Raw genomic sequence first — 20,176 nt, forward strand, 5'->3', positions numbered from 1 at the left:
AGAAATACTTGTTTGACAGTAGTTGATGCTGCAGCTGAGTTACAGTCCTGCAGTGTGTGACTATGGAGGAAAGAAGGAAGTAGCCAGGAACACAAAAACAAGCCAAACTGGTATAAACCAGGATTTAGATGTTTTCTATTTAAATGAAATCTATAATCAGTGTTGTCTTAATTTGATTTCACTTGAATTATTTTTCATTTCATTAAATCAAAGCTTCAATTTATCATCCTAAAGGTCTGGGTTAGGGTTAGCAGGACAGGATCAGACTACAACAGACAGTCAGTCAACAGACCAGCATCCAGGACCTGTACACCTCCACAGTCAGGAAACAGGCAGGAAAATCACTGCAGACCATTTACACCCTGGACATGACCCGTTCCACCTTCTCCCCTCTGAACACCAAAACCACCAGACACACCAACAGTTTCCTCATTAAAATCCATGAACATTTAACTCACTGTGGCACTGTGCAATAACACTGGACACTATACTGCCCACTGCACCTACACATATTTATTTCAGTCTGAAATACTACGCGTTTCATGCATTATTATATATTTGAAGAGGCTGTATACGGATGTGTGTATTGATCTATTTATTCATCTATGTGTTAGATCTATTTGTATCTGTATTAATATGTTTACTGATCTACTTATGTATTTATGTTTTAATCATTTTTTTGTTTAATAATAGAATTGTGGTTATATTAATCAGTATGTTTATTGATTTAATGGTTTACTCAATAACTCATATATTTACTAATTAATGTACTAACATACATTCAAATTGTAGTTTTTTATTCGTCCACAAGGGGGCAGCATTGTTTTTAAATAAATCTTTGTTGGCATTTAGATCATTTATTTGTGTTACTTTTATTTATTTATTTTTTATACTGTATATAACCACCATTATATGTTCATAAAATAACGCATCACTTTTTTACATTAATACTATCAGTATTAATTCAACTGAAGTTCCCTGTGCTCTCCAGGGAAAATATTACACCAAACTCCCTTTCTATGAAATTAATAATGAATTTTTAGAGTGTAGGCTACTATAAAACCAAGGTGTTCAAAAGAGGTCAGATTACTCAGTCCTGTGATTTTTTGCCTGATATCTAGAAAAGTGTGTCATAAAAGAGAGACAGAAAGACACACTGACGCAGATTTTGTAGAATAATAAATACACTGTTATAGAAATATTTCTTTATATTTTACATTTTCACATCACACACATCACACGTCGACTTTACGTTATCAAAAACGTAGAGGCACGCAAATACATCCAGCCCTCTCTCACACACACACACACACACACACACAAACAAACACACACGCACACACACACACGTGACTTCAAGTAAAGAAGAGAATGGCCTGGAAATAATAATTTCAAAATCTTATTTATTCTTTTAATTATCCACTTCCTGTACCCTTTTGTTTTGGATCTTTTATTTTGAAGGCCGTATGAGCAAACCATGACGTGAACGCAACGGTTGTCTTGGAGACGGGTGCCTTGACAACGCAAAGGGCCCTTTAATTAACGGTGTTAATGAAAGATTATTAAGTATTAAGTTATTATTTATGATAAATGAGTATTACATCTGTGATCAAGCGACGATTTGTCTTGTATAAGTTAATTAATTTATTTGTTTAGGCTATTTATTTTGTTGAACATAATTAATAAAAAAAAAAAAAAAAAAAAAAAAAAAAAACATCAGTACGCTTCTTCACCTACTCTCTGTCTGGTCACACTACAGGAAGTTAAAATTGAAAGTATTCAGTCAGGCTTTATTTCACAGTCAGCAGAACAGAAAGAGGAAAACAAGTCTGAGGCAGGTGAGTGTTAATATCAGGACTGCAAATAATGATTACTGTCATTATTGATCAATCTGATGATTATTTTTTAGTTTAATTGTTTAGTTGATTAAACTGTGTCTTAAAATAAGAAATCATACAGTTTGTCGTCTTCAAAAGCAGTTTCCTGTTGTTCTTTTCCTGGTTTCTGCGTCCTCACAGTGATGTAACGTGACTCACTGCTGCGCTCTAAATAGAGAGAAGTCACAGTTAAGAAGCTCACACATGTTTATCTGAAGCTGTTTGTTGGATTTAAACCAGAGTCAGCGTTTATCTTTGTGATGACTAGAAAACACACATGGTTGTAGTTAAAGTCATGTAAACTAATAAGAAGCTACTAAGTTGAGAGTCAGCACTGAGTTTATTATACTGTGTGTGTGTGTGTGTCTGCAGTGCTACTGGTTTACCTGTCAGACTCCTGGAGATGAAGGAAGAGGAGGCCGGAGTCTTTGATATCCATCTGTCTGTCTATGAAGATTTCAGTAATGAACCTGGACCCTCAGACACAAAGTAAGAGACTGTTTTTACTGTAAACTGACCTGAAGATGATTCAGTGAGATGGTTAATAACATGTTAGCATATATAAATACATTTAGTTTCAAAAGTTTTACTTCTTCACAAAGTCCAGATCTAAATGTGTTTTTAGTTTGCAGAATAGAAAATGCTCCAAAAGATGTTGAGTTCTGAAAACAGTTTTGTATTCAGCAGATGGATTTAACTCTAGTTTAGTTTTTGATTAATGACTAAATCACGTATGTAGCCAACTATTCAAATACTGTGCTTTGTCCTTTTTACTTCACAGAACAAAAATCACACTTTGAGACAAGATCCTCATTTTCAGGCGCTGTCGGTTTTCCAGCTTTAACAAACCAATCAAAACATGGGAAAACGCCACAGTTCACTGAACCACAGCAAACAGGTGAGTTGTGAAAGCAGAAGACGAACTGGATCTTGTGGTGAGATTACTTTGTCAATTTGTTAAAGACTGAAATTTTATTCTCAACATTTAAGCAGAAAAATGTTAATTTTAACACATTTCCATGACAACTGAGAAAACTCAATCCGATAGAAAGCTCCAGAACAGCTACTGAGTAGACTTGTGATGAGACGTTTTTACGATGATCCTCTTGAGTTTCTCTGACTGCAGCCAAACTGGGCTTTTTGTGAAATCAGTCAGATCCAGTAGAAACACAGAATGAGACAGACAGAAAGAAACACAACTGTTCTCTTATCTGTTCTCTGATTTTACCAGAGAGCCAAGATGACGAAGGTCGACCTCCTAAACTTTCTGGAAGATTTAAAAGTTGATGAATATAAGGAGTTCAAGTGGTACCTGAAGACTGAAACGGTGGACGACATCCCACCTATCAAAGAGAGCAAGCTGGAGGAGGCGGAGAGGCGGGATGCTGTAGATCTGATGGTGCAGAAATATGAATCTTCTGGAGCTGTGGAGGTGATGAAGAGCATTTTAAAGAAGATCAACAGGAATGATCTGGTGGAGGAGTTATCAAACATCGGCTCAGGAGCAGAAGGTCAGTCACAGGAAGAGACAAATATGATATCACATCCAAACAGCTGATCTGTCACAATAGCCTGTCTTTATTTATTTTTAATAATTTTATTTTAAGATTAAGATTTTTGATAGCACTTATATACATTGACACAAAATGCATTGCCTGCATCTGATTTGACCCATCCTATACACTAGGGGTAGTGGGCTACTGCAGAGCAGCACTCAGGGTACAACTCTAGTTCTTTTAGCCAGTGGGCACTGACAGCAGTATTAACCCTGACTTACATGTTTTTGATGGTGGGAGGAAACCAGAGCACCCAGCAGACACTCAGAAAGGACCTGAGACATTTAGGGTTTGGACTTTCTTGCTGTGAGACACCAGTGGTAACCACTGAGCCATTGTGTTCTTCTCAGCACAATTAGTTTAAAAAAGTTAACTCATACTACATTAAAGGGAGATCATGGGATGGATACACATGAAGACAGACTATTTTTGTGTTAATCTTGTATTTAAAGTCCAACTAAAACTTAAACAAACACAAATTATCCTCTACATAAGTTAGTTTCCACCACTTAACATTTTACTGTTTGTTAAATTCAGACACATTAATGTTGTGAGGAAAAGCAAAACAGAACAAAAAGTCAGGACTAATACACGTCTTCTATCACTAACACTGATAAAACAAGAAAGGCATGCTTTAAGAGTAAAGTCAATATAGAGGAGCAATCTCATCACTGATTTGTTGTATGTACAAACAGATTTACAGAAACAAGGTTTCTACTATGTTTGTTAATATGTTCCATGATTACCCACATAACCCGACTTCTTTGAGTAAACTGATTGTATAAGTGCACGGAAACACTGATAGTTGTTTACATCCATATTTTTCTTCTCTTTCAGCAGATGGTGATCTGCAGAAGGGTTTAGGTATATGTAAGATCAATCTGACGAGGAGATGTCAAAAAGTGCCTGAAACAAGTGATGAACCAGAAGATGAAATCCTCTTCGACGATAGATACACTGATGTCTACATCACAGAGGGAAGCAGTAACGAAGTTGATACTCAACATGAGGTGTGGCAGCTTGAGACAGCTTCCAAGATGAAGACCCTCCATGACACTCCAATCAAATGCCACAACATCTTTAAAGTCTTACCAAATCAGAAGAAACTCATCAGAGTCGTTCTGACTAACGGTGTTGCTGGCGTTGGAAAAACCTTCACAGTGCAGAAGTTCACTCTGGACTGGGCACAAGGCTCTGAAAACCAAGATATCAGTCTGCTGGTCCTGCTTCCATTCAGAGAGCTGAACTCGATCAAAGATGAGCAGTACAATCTGATCATGCTGATCCAAGAATGCCATCCAACATTAAAGCTCACAGCAAAGAAGCTTGCTGTCTGTAAAGTTCTGTTCATCTTTGACGGCCTGGATGAAAGCAGACTTTCACTGGATTTCAACACCAGGGAAGTCGTGACTGATGTCACACAGAAGACATCGGTCAGCGTGCTGTTGACAAACCTCATCAAGGGGAACCTGCTTCCTTTGGGTCTCATCTGGATAACTTCCCGACCTGCAGCAGCCAATCAGATCCCTCGTCGATGTTTTGACAGGGTAACAGAAGTACGAGGCTTCACTGACGCCCAGAAGGAGGAGTACTTCAGGAAGAGATTCAGTGATGAAGAGCAGTCCTGCAAAATCATCTCACACATCAAGACATCCAGGAGCCTCCACATCATGTGTCGCATCCCAGTCTTCTGCTGGATCACTGCTACAAGTCTGGACGAAATGTTGACTTCAGAGCAGAGAGAAGAGCTGCCCAAGACCCTGACTGACATGTACTCATACTTCCTGCTGATTCAGACAAAGAGGAAGAAGAACAAGTATGATGGGGGACATGAGACGAGTCCACAGGAGCTGACAGAGGCTGACAACACAGTTCTTCTGAATCTGGGGAGGTTGGCGTTTGAACAGCTGCAGGAAGGAAACATCCTGTTCTACAAAGAAGACCTGGAGCAGTGTGGTCTTGATGTCACAGAGGCCGCAGTGTTATCAGGATTTTGTACACAGATCTTCAAAAGAGAGAAACTCCAGAAGAAAACAGTCTACTGCTTTGTTCATCTGAGCGTTCAAGAGTTTCTGGCTGCAGTCTACATGTACCACTGTTACACCAGCAGGAACACAGAGGTACTGAAGGACTTCCTAGGAGAAGACTACAGTGACTCATCTCTGGATGACTTCCTGAAGGGAGCGATGGAGAAATCTCTCCAAAATAAAAATGGCCACCTGGACCTGTTTGTTCGCTTCCTTCATGGCCTCTCTCTGGAGTCCAACCAGAGTGTCTTAGGAGACCTGCTGGGTCAGACAGAGAACAGTCCAGAAACCATCCAGAGAGTCATCACCAACCTGAAGAAGATGAACACTCATCATTTCTCTCCTGACAGAAGTATCAACATCTTCCACTGTCTGATGGAGATGAACGACTGCTCAGTACATCAGGAGATCCAAGAGTTCCTGAAGTCAGAGAACAGATCAGAGAAGGAACTCTCTGATATCCACTGCTCAGCTCTGGCCTACATGCTGCAGATATCAGAGGAGGTTCTGGATGAGTTGGACCTGGAGAAGTATAACACATCATGGCAGGGACGACAGAGACTGATCCCAGCTGTGAGGAACTGCAGAAAGGCTCGGTAAGTCCAGATGTGATTAACATTATAAATCAGTGCAGATTAGTAGTAGATTAGTAGTTTAGTTCTTCAAATATAAATAATATATTGGGTCATATATTAAGAATGTTGGGTTTCTTAAATTAAATTAAAGAGTACAGTCTAGGCCTGCTCTATGTGTGTGCATTGAGATAACTTTAGTTGTGATTTGGTGCTATAAAAATAACAGAATTGTTTATAGCTGAAATAACATCAGTTATATTTATAGATGTTCTTGAGCTGTTATAATTGTTGTGAGTGCAAAACAATTTTGATTTTTCAAGTGGTTGTATTCATAGGTGTTTTCTATGTTTAAAGTTTGTGTAAAGCAACAATAAATATGTGTTTATCACAGCACAGAACCGAGCCACCACCCCAGCCAAATTCAAATTATAAAATAAATCAAAATGGTGGAAAAATAATCATAATTTAACATAGAAAAAAACATGGATGATATTTTAAAAAATGTGGCACATATTTAGTAGGTAATGTGGATTTCATTAATTAAAAATGTAATTTAAATGATGAGTTAACAAGCGGTCCATCACCAATCATCATTATAAATAGCTGCTGATGAAGCTGAAGCCACTGGAAGCAACAGACGCTTAAACTGGGACTAAAATAACTGCTTGAGCACTAATGTTGACTGAAAGTGGCCCTATTCACCAGTAACAACTAATTATCTGACATGAATCCCAGTTATCTCTGATCAAACTTTGTACCCAGTGTAAAAAATTAGTAATAACTATGAGTACATGTGCCCTAGGGTTTGTATACAAACATGTATAATGTATTTAAAAATAATTTAATGCTGATACCTTGATAACATCTTTCTGCTGACATCATGCTGAAAATAATTCAACATTATTAGTTTGTTAATTGTGTTTCTGCTGAATCAATTTTTCAAAATCTCAGAAAAGAAAAACGACAACTAAACCCTATGCAGTCATCTGTCATACACGATTAAATATTTAATTACATTCATATTTAATTATGTACAGGTCTGATATTGTCAAACCATTTATTTGTTTTTATTTGTCATCAGTGAGTAAATGTAGCTGCTTATGGATGTGAACCTGACAGCAGCAGGTAGCAAAGAGAGATGACCTTTATCAACTCTAACTGTTCACTGAGCTGAACTGAGTAAAAATATCCTGCAGTCACATTAAAAATAATGGACAGTATGGTTTTCTAATCAAGATGTCCTCATGTAAACTTTATTGAGACAGACATGGGATCAGATCACACAGACATACTGTGCACATTATGGAAGCCTCAATGTAACTCCATTTCCTCTCCCTCATCTGCAAGATTAAAATAAAACAAAGATTAAAGTCTGCAGCTATGAGAGAGAGTGATGAGAATTATTGTTTCATTCAAACACACTGAGATACAATTAGCTGAACTGAGAGTGTTCTGGTAGCTTAGTGGTTAAGACACATATCTTATAACTACAATGTCAGTGGTTCATTTCCAGCAGTGGAGCTTGGCTCCATGTTATTCTCTGTCTCTCTCTTGTTTATCTCTAAACTGTTGGGAATTTATTTAACTTCTAACTGTTCTTCTAACTGTTTCATTATCAAATGAAGTAAATCTAAAGTGTCCTCTTTCATGATAACATATGTTGTAATATGTGTCATTATAGACTTTCTCGCTGTTATCTCACAAAGACTCACTGTGAAGTTGTGGCCTCAGCTCTGAAGACCAACCCCTCCCATCTGAGAGAGCTGGACCTGAGCTACAACATCCTGAATGATTCAGAGATGAAGCTTCTGTGTGCTGGACTGAAGAGTCCAAACTGTAAACTGGAGACTCTGAGGTCAGTTCACTGACTGTAGTTTTGGTAGATTTCTTTCTATATATTCAATTAAAACCCTTCACTGAAGTTTCAGATGTTTGGTTCATACATTTTCAGGATTTGCTTTTAGCTCAAATCTGTAGAATTAAAATGTCAGGAATTTAAAATCCACAGTCTTGTTCTGTGTAAAAATTACTTCCAAAGTTTAAACTAATATGAAGCTTCAGCAGTCTGAGTTCCACATATCAAGTAAGTATGTTTGTGTTTCTTCAGTGTTTCCTTGCTGAGCTGCAGAAGAGGGATCCAAACTCAAAATGGGAATTTTGTTCTAAATATTTGGGTCAGACAAATCAAGTGTGAGTCTACCAGACTGTCAAAGCCTCATATTAGCTCCAGCTGAATGAAGTCACTTCCTACAGTGTAGCTGTGATAGGGAGAGACTACCTCACAGTCAGTATGGACAGGAGGAATGATTACTGCCACCAATAATAAGTTTTAACTACACACACCTACTAAACTACAAAATACAGGAAGAAGACTGTTCAGACATAGTGATGTTGAACTACACATTTTAAACCTGAACATATTTGATTGGATTACAAATGGATGTTAATCTACATAATTTATTCTTTATTCAGATTGTGTGGCTGCAGTTTGAAAAAGGATGACTGTGGTTCTCTGGCCTCAGCTCTGAAGTGCAACCCCTCCCATCTGAGAGAGCTGGATCTGAGTAACAACAAGCTGAAGAGCTCATCTGTGAAGCTGCTGTCTGATCTTAAGGAGAGTCCAGACTGCAGCCTGGAGACTCTGAGGTCAGTTGCACTAAAATAAGTGGCATTTTTAAAAACCCCACAGAAGAAGAACAGTAGTAGAAAGCCTCTACACTGCCGGAAAAAAGCTCAGCTCCTTCCATGATTACCACCGCGTTATCGTTTTCTTTGTTATGTTTTCGGCGAGTCGCCTCTGTGACCTCACGGTCAATGTCTGGGTCCTACTCTGCTATGGAGGACACAGCGGTCTAGAGGGCAGAGTGAGTGGACAAACCTGTAAAGTTCTCGCCTCCAAAATTTCAGTCAGTTTGTCAGCAGTGGAACCATGGAATTAGCAGCTACGGTAGGACTTGCTGAGGGTTGACTCGCACCGGCTATGTGGGGCTGGCTAACCACTGGAGCTGACTTACTTTCCATGGTGTGGAGCCATGCTTTTAACTCACTGAGCCTAGGCTCCAAGGCTACAAACTGCATTTACCGTTATCATAAAAGGAGGCAGAGGAATAGCTGAACATCTGGCACACCAAGCAGGACAGAGCAGGAGAGCGAGAAGGAGAGAGAGAAGCCATGGGTAACCACTAAGCACAACAGCTAACGAAAGAGCAAAAATACCAAACGTGTTAATTTAGTGGGAGATCGATAAATGAATGGGAAAGCAAGAAGTGTTTTAAACCAAACTAACGTATGTTTAAGTGTACAATGAATAACTGTCTACAGAAATGAAAAATATATCAAAGTTCGCTGAGTAGAGAGCAGCAGAAAACTGGAAATGACGGAATACAGTTACTGCAGCACGTCAGCACAGCAACAGAAAATTAACAGGGCAAACTGGACCAGATGCATTATTCAGTGTAATTATGCTAGATTTAATCGTTTCCACATTACCATTATTTTTTTTACATTATGTTTAGTATAAAAATTAAAAAAATATTAATGAAAAACACCAGATACTATTACAAGTGTATTCACAATTTATTTAAATTAAATGTTGTAAATTAGATTTGAAAAACCATCCAAAACAAATACTATTCCAAACAAATCACATTCAAAAGGGAAAATATAACAAAGAAATATAAATTACAATGTGCAAAACAGCATCATCAAAACTGTTTTAACAGTGAGACAGTGTGAGATTTTCTTTAGGGTAGTTTGATATTAAGAAAGACACTAAGGGCCCCATCTTGCAGTTGGCGCATAGAGGATGGTGGGTGTGACGCATGTGTCTTTGTTAGTTTCCCTCGATGCAGTTGTCATTTTCTCACCCTGCACTCTCATTGTGCACCAGTCTGCACCTGTGGGCGTGTTGATCTCAAAATGAGGTGTGGTTAGGTGCATCGGTAGCGTGTTTCTATTTTAAGGCAGAGAAAAGCAATTGCACTACGACCAAAAAAAAAAAAAAATGTCGTAAGTCACTAGCGCATATTTCATTGTTATTTTAAGGGCACATTATCAAGAGTTTAATCTGCTCCTACATATGCGGGTGCGCAGCGCAGCTGTGCTTGTTAAAATAAAATTACCCTATTACATCAACATATTAAAAAACATGTCATATTAGTTATTCATAATACGAATCAGATTTAATTGTTAAAATAACAGATTAAATGACAATGAGCCTTTCACTACTGTGTTTGTTTGTTTGGGTGGGGGGTCAGCACCTTGGAGAGTGCAGCTGCAGACAGTCCTAACAACTGTATGAAGGGTTAACATGATTATAACAGGTTTCGAACAATATTTAACACATATTCTTGAGATGACACTGATCAGGTTTAGACACAAGTTAAGTCCAACCCTCTTGGACCATGCGCCCTGGTGCATTGACCATTTTTCCGCAGTTAAAATAGCAAAAGTGGATTTGAACACGCCCCAAAGGCACCATGCAATTAACGCCATGCGCTATAAATCATTAAAATGGGGCCCTAAGTGTCTCAGCTTAGAGGGGCTGATCCGGTTTCTTCCCTTTGTTATTATCTGCCCTTAATATTGTATGTTGTAAAATTAAATAAAAATAAAATTTAAACAATACTATTCCAGTCTGAGTCTATTGGCAGAAGATAGTACTTTAAATTTTGCATCTGTGCAAAAAAGCAGCTCCCAGAAGGGAGCCAGCTTATAGACCCAACACATCACTACTCTGCTCATTTTACAGAAAAACTCATTGATGAGGACATAGTAATGTTGAACTACACATTTAAAACCTGAACACATCTGATTGGATTATAAATGGATTTTAATCTACATCATTTACTCTTTATTTAGATTGGAGGACTGCAGTTCGTCAGAGACTAGCTGTGCTTCTCTTGTCTCAACTCTGAAGGTCAATCCCTCCCATCTGAGAGATCTGAATTTAAGTAACAACAAGCTGCAGGATTCAGACGTGGAGCAGCTGTGTGATCTTCTGAAGAGTCCACACTGTAGACTGGAGCATCTGGGGTCAGTTCACTGACTGTCTGTTACTATTGTTGATCTTACTGTTTAACAACTGAACTTAAATTATGTACATATATAACTTAAACAAGACAGCACAACCACAAGGTAAAAACAGTGATCTTACGTCAAAGTAATCTATTAAAATGATAAACCAACCATTTGTTACTTATTCAATTTTACAACTCACATACGTGTGTAACCCTCTCTATAGTGGCTTAACCTTAGCAGACTGAAGGGATCACTGTCTCTGAAAAGAGACAGGCTGACGTTTTACTGTCATTATATTTACCACCACCGGCCACAGGAGGGCGCTGAGTCACAACTAATGAAAGGAGCCTTGCAGAGATAAACATGTAATATATTAACCTGTTTCACAAGAAAATGAGCTTGCTTGCAAAATAAAACTGAATGAATACAGAAATAAATTTTTATGAACTTACATTAATCTATAGGACGTATAGTAATGTTGAACTACACATTTAAAACCTGAACACATCTGATTGGATTATAAATGGATTTTAATCTACATCATTTATTCTTTATTCAGATTGTATGGCTGCAATTTGTCAGAGACCAGCTGTGCTTCTCTGGTCTCAACTCTGAAGTACAACCCCTCCCATCTGAGAGAGCTGAATCTAAGTAAAAACAAGCTGCAGGATTCAGACGTGGAGCAGCTGTGTGATCTTCTGAAGAGTCCAGACTGCAAACTGGAGGATCTGAGGTCAATTCACTGACTGTTTGTTACTATTGTTGATCTTAATGTTTAACAACTGTAATTCGTGCACATGCATAATTTACATCCATAAAGTAATTTTTTTCTATATTTTCAGGAAAAAAACAATTATAAAACATATTAATGAAAAACACAAGACACTATTACAAGTGTATTTGCAATGTATTTATATTAAATGTTGTAAATTACACTTAAAAACTATCCAAAACAAATGCTATTCCAAACAAATCACACTCAAAATGAAAAATATAACAAAGACAAATTAGAATGCGCAAAACTGTTGTAATAGTGAAACAGTGTGAGATTGTCTTTAGAGTAGATTGACATTAAGAAAGACACTAAGGGCCTTATTAACTAAAGGTTTGCGTGTGTAAATACGTGTGCAAACTTGACATCACCTGCAAAAAATGTGCAAGTTGATCTACTAACGCGGTGCACTGAGGCTTGCATCTTACATAATATACACTGTCCATTTAGTACGTTTGCCATAATGAATATATAATATGAGGCGTTTTAACCCCAGTGTGCAAAATACAGGGAGGAGAAAATGCTAACATGTTATTTAGTACAAGCCTTGTGATTCCCCAAACCTGAAGGTAATTTTGGTGATGGTAACTGTGTCTATAAATAAAACCTTTGAAGGGCAGATATTAACCGGCTGTTACTATGGAGAGGAGGATTACAGAGACATAATGACAGAATACCCGCAGGACGGATTTTTTTCCACTTTTTCCATTTTTTTGTGGAGTGGAATGTTTTTGGTTTTATTAACAGCATTGACTTTGTCACAAATACTCTCCTATCTGTCAGTTTTACTGGTATTTTTTTTGTTGTTGTTGTAACTCAATATATTAGTTAACCTCTTCCACTAGAACCTGATCAACTTTCATTTTGCGCTTGCAGCTTTCTGCTCATCCAAACTCTCCATTAAGACACACAAAATCCTCATTTAAATACTGCTGTCTGCCCCCTAATGCACCTGTTTTTATTTATGCAGTTATTCTTAGTAGATCACGCGCAAAACGCATACAAACTAAACATGAAATCTATTGCACTGTGCACACAATTTAGTACCCTTTATTTCGGATCTTAGTAAATCAGGCCCTACGTGTCATTTTAGAGGGACTTGTCCAGTTTCTTCCCCTCTTATTATCTGCCCTGATGTTACGGCCCTGCATGTGTGTGTATGGTGTATATGTGTCTTGTTTCCTTTTTGGTTATGTTTATTTTTTGAATCGAGCAGCACCAACCGGCCATTTTCCCCTTTCCAACTTCCTCCGTTTTGTATTATTCTCATTTGGTTAAAACTTTGGCGAGTAAATAATTTATATTTCAATCATAGCATCTGGTTTTATGTTGCTTCCTTTTGCCTAGCGATCTGGGTTGTAATACCTGAATATTGTATGTCGTAAATTAAATAGAAAAAATAAATATCCAAAAAAATTAATAAATACCATTCCAATCCGAGTCTATTGGCAGCAGATATCAGATCAGTCCTGTAGCCTACTTCAAATTCTGCATGTGTCCCTTACTCCTTAGATTTTAAGAAAGGGAGTGTCCTGGTCGTCAGGTGGTGAGAGTACATGCCACATATTTGCAGCATCCCTGGTTCGAATCCGGCAAGGGACCTATGCTGCCTGTTTGTTGTTGGCCTCTCTGCTAGCTACTGTCTGAATGGCACAAAAATCCCAAAACAAGGCATAAATATATATATATATATGTATATATATATATATATATGTAAGATTTTAAGAAAGAAAAAAAAGACAGCTCTTGAATGGAAGCCACCTTATAGACCTGAGGCTTAGCCCTAGGGCTGCATGATGGGCTGTCATGAGTGTATAATTACTGATAATTTTGAGAATCTAACTTACCCATAGCAAGGTGAAGTTTATGTTCATTGGTTAAGCCTCACCGCTTTAAAATGTTAACGCAGTTATCTATTTTTATAACTATGCTAGTCAAACATCAACCAAAGCCTCTTTAAAGCCCAAGGCTGTGTTACTGCCGGTGTGATCTTTAGTTCCCAATCATTTTCTGAAATCCCTGTTTGCTAACTGAGTATAGGGGCATCATGTCTTGGCAGTACGTTATGGAGTCGGTTTGTGTTTTATTTTGTTTACAGGCTGGTCTTAAGTTGTCGTCTCTTTATTAGGACTTTCACTGTGATGCATTCATATTATTTATTGTATTGCCGCGTGCCGTAGAGACTTTCATTAGAGATGTTTTACAGAGTACCTCTTTGTGTTCGTTGTTGCATAGCTTATACCACCATAAATACCACTATGTAACAGAGGTCAAGTTTTCTTTTGGCCACCAGGTCTGTGGTCTGCACACTGGCAAGTCACGTGACCATGCACTGCACACACTTTGCTGACTACACAGAGACTGTGAGCAGTCTGTGAAGTATCTCTGCTCATGGTGCAAAGGTGACCAAATATTTTCACCCACACATTTAAATTAGTATATTTTGCAATTAAATAATTGCACAGGCTGACGTTGCGATTGTGATTAGATTAATTGTGCAGCACTAGACCTGACACATCAGTACTCATTTTAGAGAGGACATAGTAATGTTGAACTACACATTTAAAACCTGAATACATCTGATTGGATTATAAATGGATTTTAATCTACATCATTTATTCTTTATTCAGACTGAGGGGCTGCAGTTTGTCACCGACCAGCTGTGCTTCTCTGGTCTCAACTCTGAAGTCCAACCACTCCTATTTTAGACATCTGGATCTGAGCTACAACAAGCTGCAGGATTCAGACGTGGAGCAGCTCTGTGATCTTCTGAAGAGTCCACACTGTAGACTGGAGAGACTGAGGTCAGTTCACTGACTGTCTGTTACTATTGTTGATCTTAATGTTTATCAACTGAACCTAATTTATGTACATACATAACTTACATCCATGAAAATTCTAATTGTTCAGTACTTTACTGAACAGTTTAGTCTGTAGTTATAAAAGATGACTGTTAGTTGTTAAAGTAAATGAATGTTTATAATTTTTGGTAAAGAAATATTTTTATTATATTCTTCAATGTGTTTTAATGAATAATGTCTGATCATTGATGTTGATCCTTCACACACACACACACGCACACACACACACACACACACACACACACACACACACACACACACACACACAAATACACTGCTGGGTTGAATATTAAACAACAATTATTGTCCAATAAGGAGACAGCATACACACAGAGTGACATCAGCTCATCTCACTGAGCAAAGAACAAACCTAATCTATTATAGTTTCTGAAGGAACAAAGAAATGATCTGCGATTGGTCAAACATACAGTACCAGTCTATATGACTGCAGCCAATGGCGAATAACCATAAGACATAGGTTTACATACACATGATGTCACACAAGAGTCACACATCCCCAGGAAAGGAAATTGGGAGTCAGGAATTTGGTGATCACCAGACCCTTAAATGTATTCAATGAGAGCATCGCTCAGGACAAACAATTACAGGGTGAAGGCAGCGCTCAAATACACACACACACACACACACACAGATTTGACTCAGTGTTGACATGAATATGTGTCTGAATGTTGTGGTGACATTTGGATGATGTCTGTAGAAGGCTGACATTATGATGATCCATATTAACACAATGATAAAGTCACTCTGCTGCAGTGATGGAGTTACGGCTCTATTGAGTGAGCCAGATCATTTGGCTCAATTATAATTCAGCCCAAATTTAACATTTTCACCTCTGATTGGTCTGTGTGCAGTATATCACATAAATTATTCAGTGTAATTATGCTAGATTTAATAATTTCCACATTACCATTATATGACATTATGTTTAGTATAAAATGTATTAAAATATGAATGTAAAACAGCAGACACTATTACAAGTATATTTACAGTTTATTTATATTAAATGTTGAAAAATTGATTTTAAAAACTATCCGAAACAAATACTATTCCAAACAAATCACACTCAAAATGAAAATATAACAAAGAAATATAAATTACAGTGTGAGATCGTCTTTAGGGTAGATTGACATTAAGAAAGACAAATGTGTGGTGGTCTTTAGCTCAGTGGATAGAGCACCTGCCCCATGTGTTGAGGCTACAGTCCTCACTGTAGGCGACCCTGGTTCAAATCCTGCACTAAGTAGTCACTGCCCCTCTCTGCCTCCCACTTCCTGTCTCTCTCAAGCCCCAAAAATATGCTTTAAAAAAAAAAGACAAGTGTCTTAGCTTAGAGGGGCTGATCCAGTTTCTTCCCTGTTATAATCTGTCCTGAATATTGTATGTTGTAAATTAAATAGAAAAAAAGAATATCCAAAAAAAGAAAAAAAACATTCCAATCTGAGTCTATTTGCAGCTGTTTTAGATCCTTCCTGTAGCCGACTTTAAATTTTGCATGTGTGCCTTTCTCATTAGATTTTAAGAAAAAAAAAGCAGCTCTCAGAAGGGAACTGCTCATTTTAGAAAAAAGCTCATTGATGGACATATTAATGTTGAACTACACATTTTAAACTTGAACACATCTGATTGAATTATAAATGGATTTTAATCTACATAATTTATTCTTTCTTCAGACTGGATGGCTGCAGTTTGTCAAAGACCAGCTGTGCTTCTGTGGTCTCAGCTCTGAAGTGCAACCCCTCCCATCTGAGATTGCTGGATCTGAGCTACAACAAGCTGCAGGATTCAGACGCGGAGCTGCTGTGTGATCTTCTGAAGAGTCCACACTGTAGACTGGAGAGACTGAGGTCAGAGACCTCTTTTTCTTACTTCTGTGTAGACATTAATATAATGTGACAGTTGTGGTGACAGTAAAAAGCAGAAATAGTGGTTTAGTCCTTTAAAATCCTACACTGGATAATTCACTCTGAAACGTGCGGTGGTGGCAGTGGTCCAACATGCCCCGCGGTGGGCCTCTAAGTACCGCGGTGATTTGTTTTTGTGGTTATCGCGACAGCCCTACTTGTAGTTGATTTATAGTGGATGATTTTTCTATACATAGACATTCAAACAAAAAAAGAGAAAGTGTTACAACTCTACATATCAAACAAAGAATAATAACAAATTAGGGTATCATTTAACTTATATTAATAATGCATCTACAATCTGGAATGTCACTATTTCTACTTACATAAATTAAGTCAGGTATCTGGTATAATAAATAAGAACACAATCTTGAAAAAGTTAATGTTCAATAATACATGACATGTCAAGATAATTATTATAAAGGCAAAAAGTCCATAAAGAATTAACATGGATTTTCCTTTGTTTCTCTCTAGTATGGTGTGAAGGGAAAAGAGGTTGCAGGCCTCAAGGGAGGAGTTATATAACTTGAGGGAGTGGTCTACCCATGATTGGCTATGTCTATGCAGGTTGTAGGGAGAATAGAGACTTGTGATTTAACAACTGTCAAAATAAAAGCTTACAGGAAGTGAATGTCGAAGGGAACTAAAGGGAAAATAAAGTTTTGTATGAAATTATTAATAACAGATTTACACCGACAGCTTATCAGACAGAGAACAGAACAATACTTAACAATCTAACATGTAACTTTGGGGCCTTTTCTACACTTTCAGTTTCTGCTGTCTGTGCTCAAAGTGATAAAGTTGAAACAGCAGCTATTGACAGTCCATGTGTTGCTTTATGGGATAGCTCAGTGGTGGGTAGAGTACTGAAATGTAATACTCAAGTAAAAGTACAAGTACTCCCATTAAAAAAAAAGTAAAGTAAAAAAAGTACCTGGTGAATAAATTACAACTTTGCATTTCAATATTTTCGGCTGTGCAGGCCAGTGCAAAACAGCAAAAAACAGATATATATATATATCTTTTTTTAATTAATGACGTAGAGCAGGTAGGCTAGTCAAACAAATAAAGATAGCTTGTACAACTGAGATATAAACATCTCCCACTCTCTTTCCATCTCTTCCTCACCTACCCTTCTCCTTTTCCATTTCCTTATATGTCCCAGAGTCAACAAATGTAATGACCTTATCGTTGAATTTGGTATTACATTAGGTTAACTGCTTTCTAATGTATCCCAATTTAAAAGCCCAACAGACTACTAGCTACAAGATAAATTAATGTCATCGTCATAACATCAAAGATTAAGGTTACACATGAAAAATGTCATCATGGTAAAAAGAGAGGTTGGACTTAATTTTCTTCCAGGCAGCTGGTACTATAGTAATTACGGTAGACTAAAGGCAATGCCTAAGGAGTGTTTTTAAACTACCATAATTACTGCAGTAACAGTGCAACAGAATTTATAAGGTGGTTAGCTTGATCACAATCTACACTCAGTCCCCACATTTAGAGCAGACTAGTTGTAATGAAGCTATAAATGGCAAATGTAGAGAAGTAAAAAGTAGATTATTGGCTCAAAAATATACTCGAGCAGAGAGTAGAAGTACAGTTTAAAAACAGGGAACATGAAAAGTTCTTGTTCTTTTAAAAAACTACTTTTTATTGCATTAATTGTAAGTCGCTGGAGTAGCAGCATGATGTCATTGATATTAATGAGAGCTCCTTTTCACTGTTTGTATTTGACAGTTTTTAACCTGCATCCTGTTCATGGAGTTTCCATTTTCTAAACTTCTACTTTCTAAACTTCTTCAGCTCTGAACAGATTATGAAATACTGAAACAACATGAAACACTGAATGATTTCAAGCATCAACTTTGTCTTTTAAAGTGACATTTTTTATACTTTATTCAGATTGAGGCGCTGCAGTTTGTCAGAGACCAGCTGTGCTTCTCTGGCTGCAGCTCTGAAGGACAATCCCTCCCATCTGAGAGATCTGGATCTGAGTGACAACAACCTAAAGGATTCAGACGTGAAGCTGCTGTCTGATCTTCAGAAGAGTCCACGCTGCAGACTGGAGTTTCTTAGGTCAGTAGAGAGTTGAAGTCAGTCTGTGCTGGTTTCAGCAGTCTAGTATTAAACACAGTCAGTATGAAAGCAAATATCCAGTATTTCCTGGTGAAGCTCCAACCTTCTCAGTGCTGCTTTCCCCAGTGAAGCTGTGAGAGGAGAATGGTGACACGCTTCAGGATTGGACAGAAAGACAGAGAGAGAGAGAGAACAGTCAGCCAATCAGATAAGCCAGAAGCTTGTTGTGATCATGTGTTTGAGTTGATGTGAAGACGACTGTTGTTGTTGTGTTGATGTCTGCAGGAAATAAAGCTGGATTACAGCTGACAGCCTTACAACATGTATAGAGACAGTGGTCCTCATCATCAAACTGTCACACCATCAAATCTGATCTACATCACTTTACTTGTGTTGATATGATTCATATTGTTGAAACGTAGAGATTCATCATGTTCTTCGTTTGTAGAAACATTAAATTGTGGCGACCAGGCTGCATGTGATGATTTAACAGCAGGAAACGTCTTCAAATCCCACAGAGACTCTGTAGCTTTAAACTTTGATAAGAGTTGACATGTATCAGCAGTAAATCCATCAGTAAACTGATGAGTGAATGTCTCTGTTTCTGCACTAATGATGTGTTCATAACTGCACTTTATTTCCTCTGTGTACTTCAGTGAAATCTGCAGAGGAAACACACTTGATAGTAAAAGTGTGTGCAGGTGTGTGAGCTTGGAGCTCAGTGTGTTCACTCCAACACGTTAACATGAGAGCTGAAAGGAAGCAAGCTACGCTGCACAGCTGTTCCACTTCTGGTCTGAACAGGACTGAAGTCCCTGCTGCTCTTTATACTGGATGTGCTGCATCACTGACTGACAGCTGATGAAGTGAGTCTCACTAAACTCATTTATCTCCTCTGTTGTTTCTTCTTCTCTCATCAGCTGGTGATGATCTCCATCAGAGTGAGTCAACATTGTTCAGAAGGTCATCCAGTTTCAGCACCGGCATCCCTCTTTAACCCACTCACAGTTTACAGGCACAGTCTGCTGCTGCACTGTGCATGTCTGTGCATGTGCATGACGGTGTCAGGATGCTCTACACCAATCAAGTTCTTCGTTCAGCTGCCTGTTAACTCAGTAGCAGTAGCAGTAGCAGTGTAAAGCTGAGTCAGAGAAGTTTTGACTTTTTCTGTATTCATTGCTGCAGTTTCTTGACTTTAATTGAGCTCAATATCAGTTTTTGAACTCTTTCTTCACATTTGCTGGTTTATTCTTTTCTGTGCATCCATGAGAATATGAGTTTTGAGTTATTATTCTGTTGCTGTAATTAGTGTAAAAGTGGTGATATGTTTTATATTGTAATGTCTCATATATAATGACGGCACTCAAGTCTTTTTTAATAGTCTGACAGTCAAATGCTTTTCATTTAATGTATGATCTCTGACAATGTCATTTATGTTAATGATTTTATCATCATGCTGTTGGAATGTAATTTATGTTAGAG

At 37.8% G+C, this 20,176-nt stretch overlaps 1 protein-coding gene across 1 annotated transcript; it reads left to right on the forward strand.

Annotated features, from left to right (window-relative positions):
• The first annotated feature begins 2,650 nt into the window (after positions 1–2,650).
• On the forward strand, positions 2,651–19,745 carry LOC128378573 (NACHT, LRR and PYD domains-containing protein 12-like). Its single transcript, XM_053338139.1, has 11 exons — positions 2,651–2,775; positions 3,109–3,388; positions 4,271–6,056; positions 7,717–7,890; positions 8,508–8,681; positions 10,896–11,069; positions 11,614–11,787; positions 14,457–14,630; positions 16,379–16,552; positions 18,521–18,694; positions 19,615–19,745. The coding sequence occupies exons 1-11, from the start codon at positions 2,737–2,739 to the stop codon at positions 19,619–19,621; spliced, it is 3,330 nt and encodes a 1,109-aa protein (XP_053194114.1). The 5' UTR covers positions 2,651–2,736; the 3' UTR covers positions 19,622–19,745.
• Positions 19,746–20,176: the final 431 nt, after the last annotated feature.

This window comes from Scomber japonicus, chromosome 18 (genome assembly GCF_027409825.1).
Source record: "Scomber japonicus isolate fScoJap1 chromosome 18, fScoJap1.pri, whole genome shotgun sequence".
NCBI lineage: Eukaryota > Metazoa > Chordata > Actinopteri > Scombriformes > Scombridae > Scomber > Scomber japonicus.

Coding starts and splice junctions, on each gene's coding strand:
- LOC128378573 (XM_053338139.1), top strand. CDS start 2,737: ATGGGAAAACGCCACAGTTCACTGAACCACAGCAAACAG. Junction 7,891..8,507: donor TGTAAACTGGAGACTCTGAG/GTCAGTTCACTG, acceptor TTCTTTATTCAG/ATTGTGTGGCTGCAGTTTGA. Junction 11,070..11,613: donor TGTAGACTGGAGCATCTGGG/GTCAGTTCACTG, acceptor TTCTTTATTCAG/ATTGTATGGCTGCAATTTGT.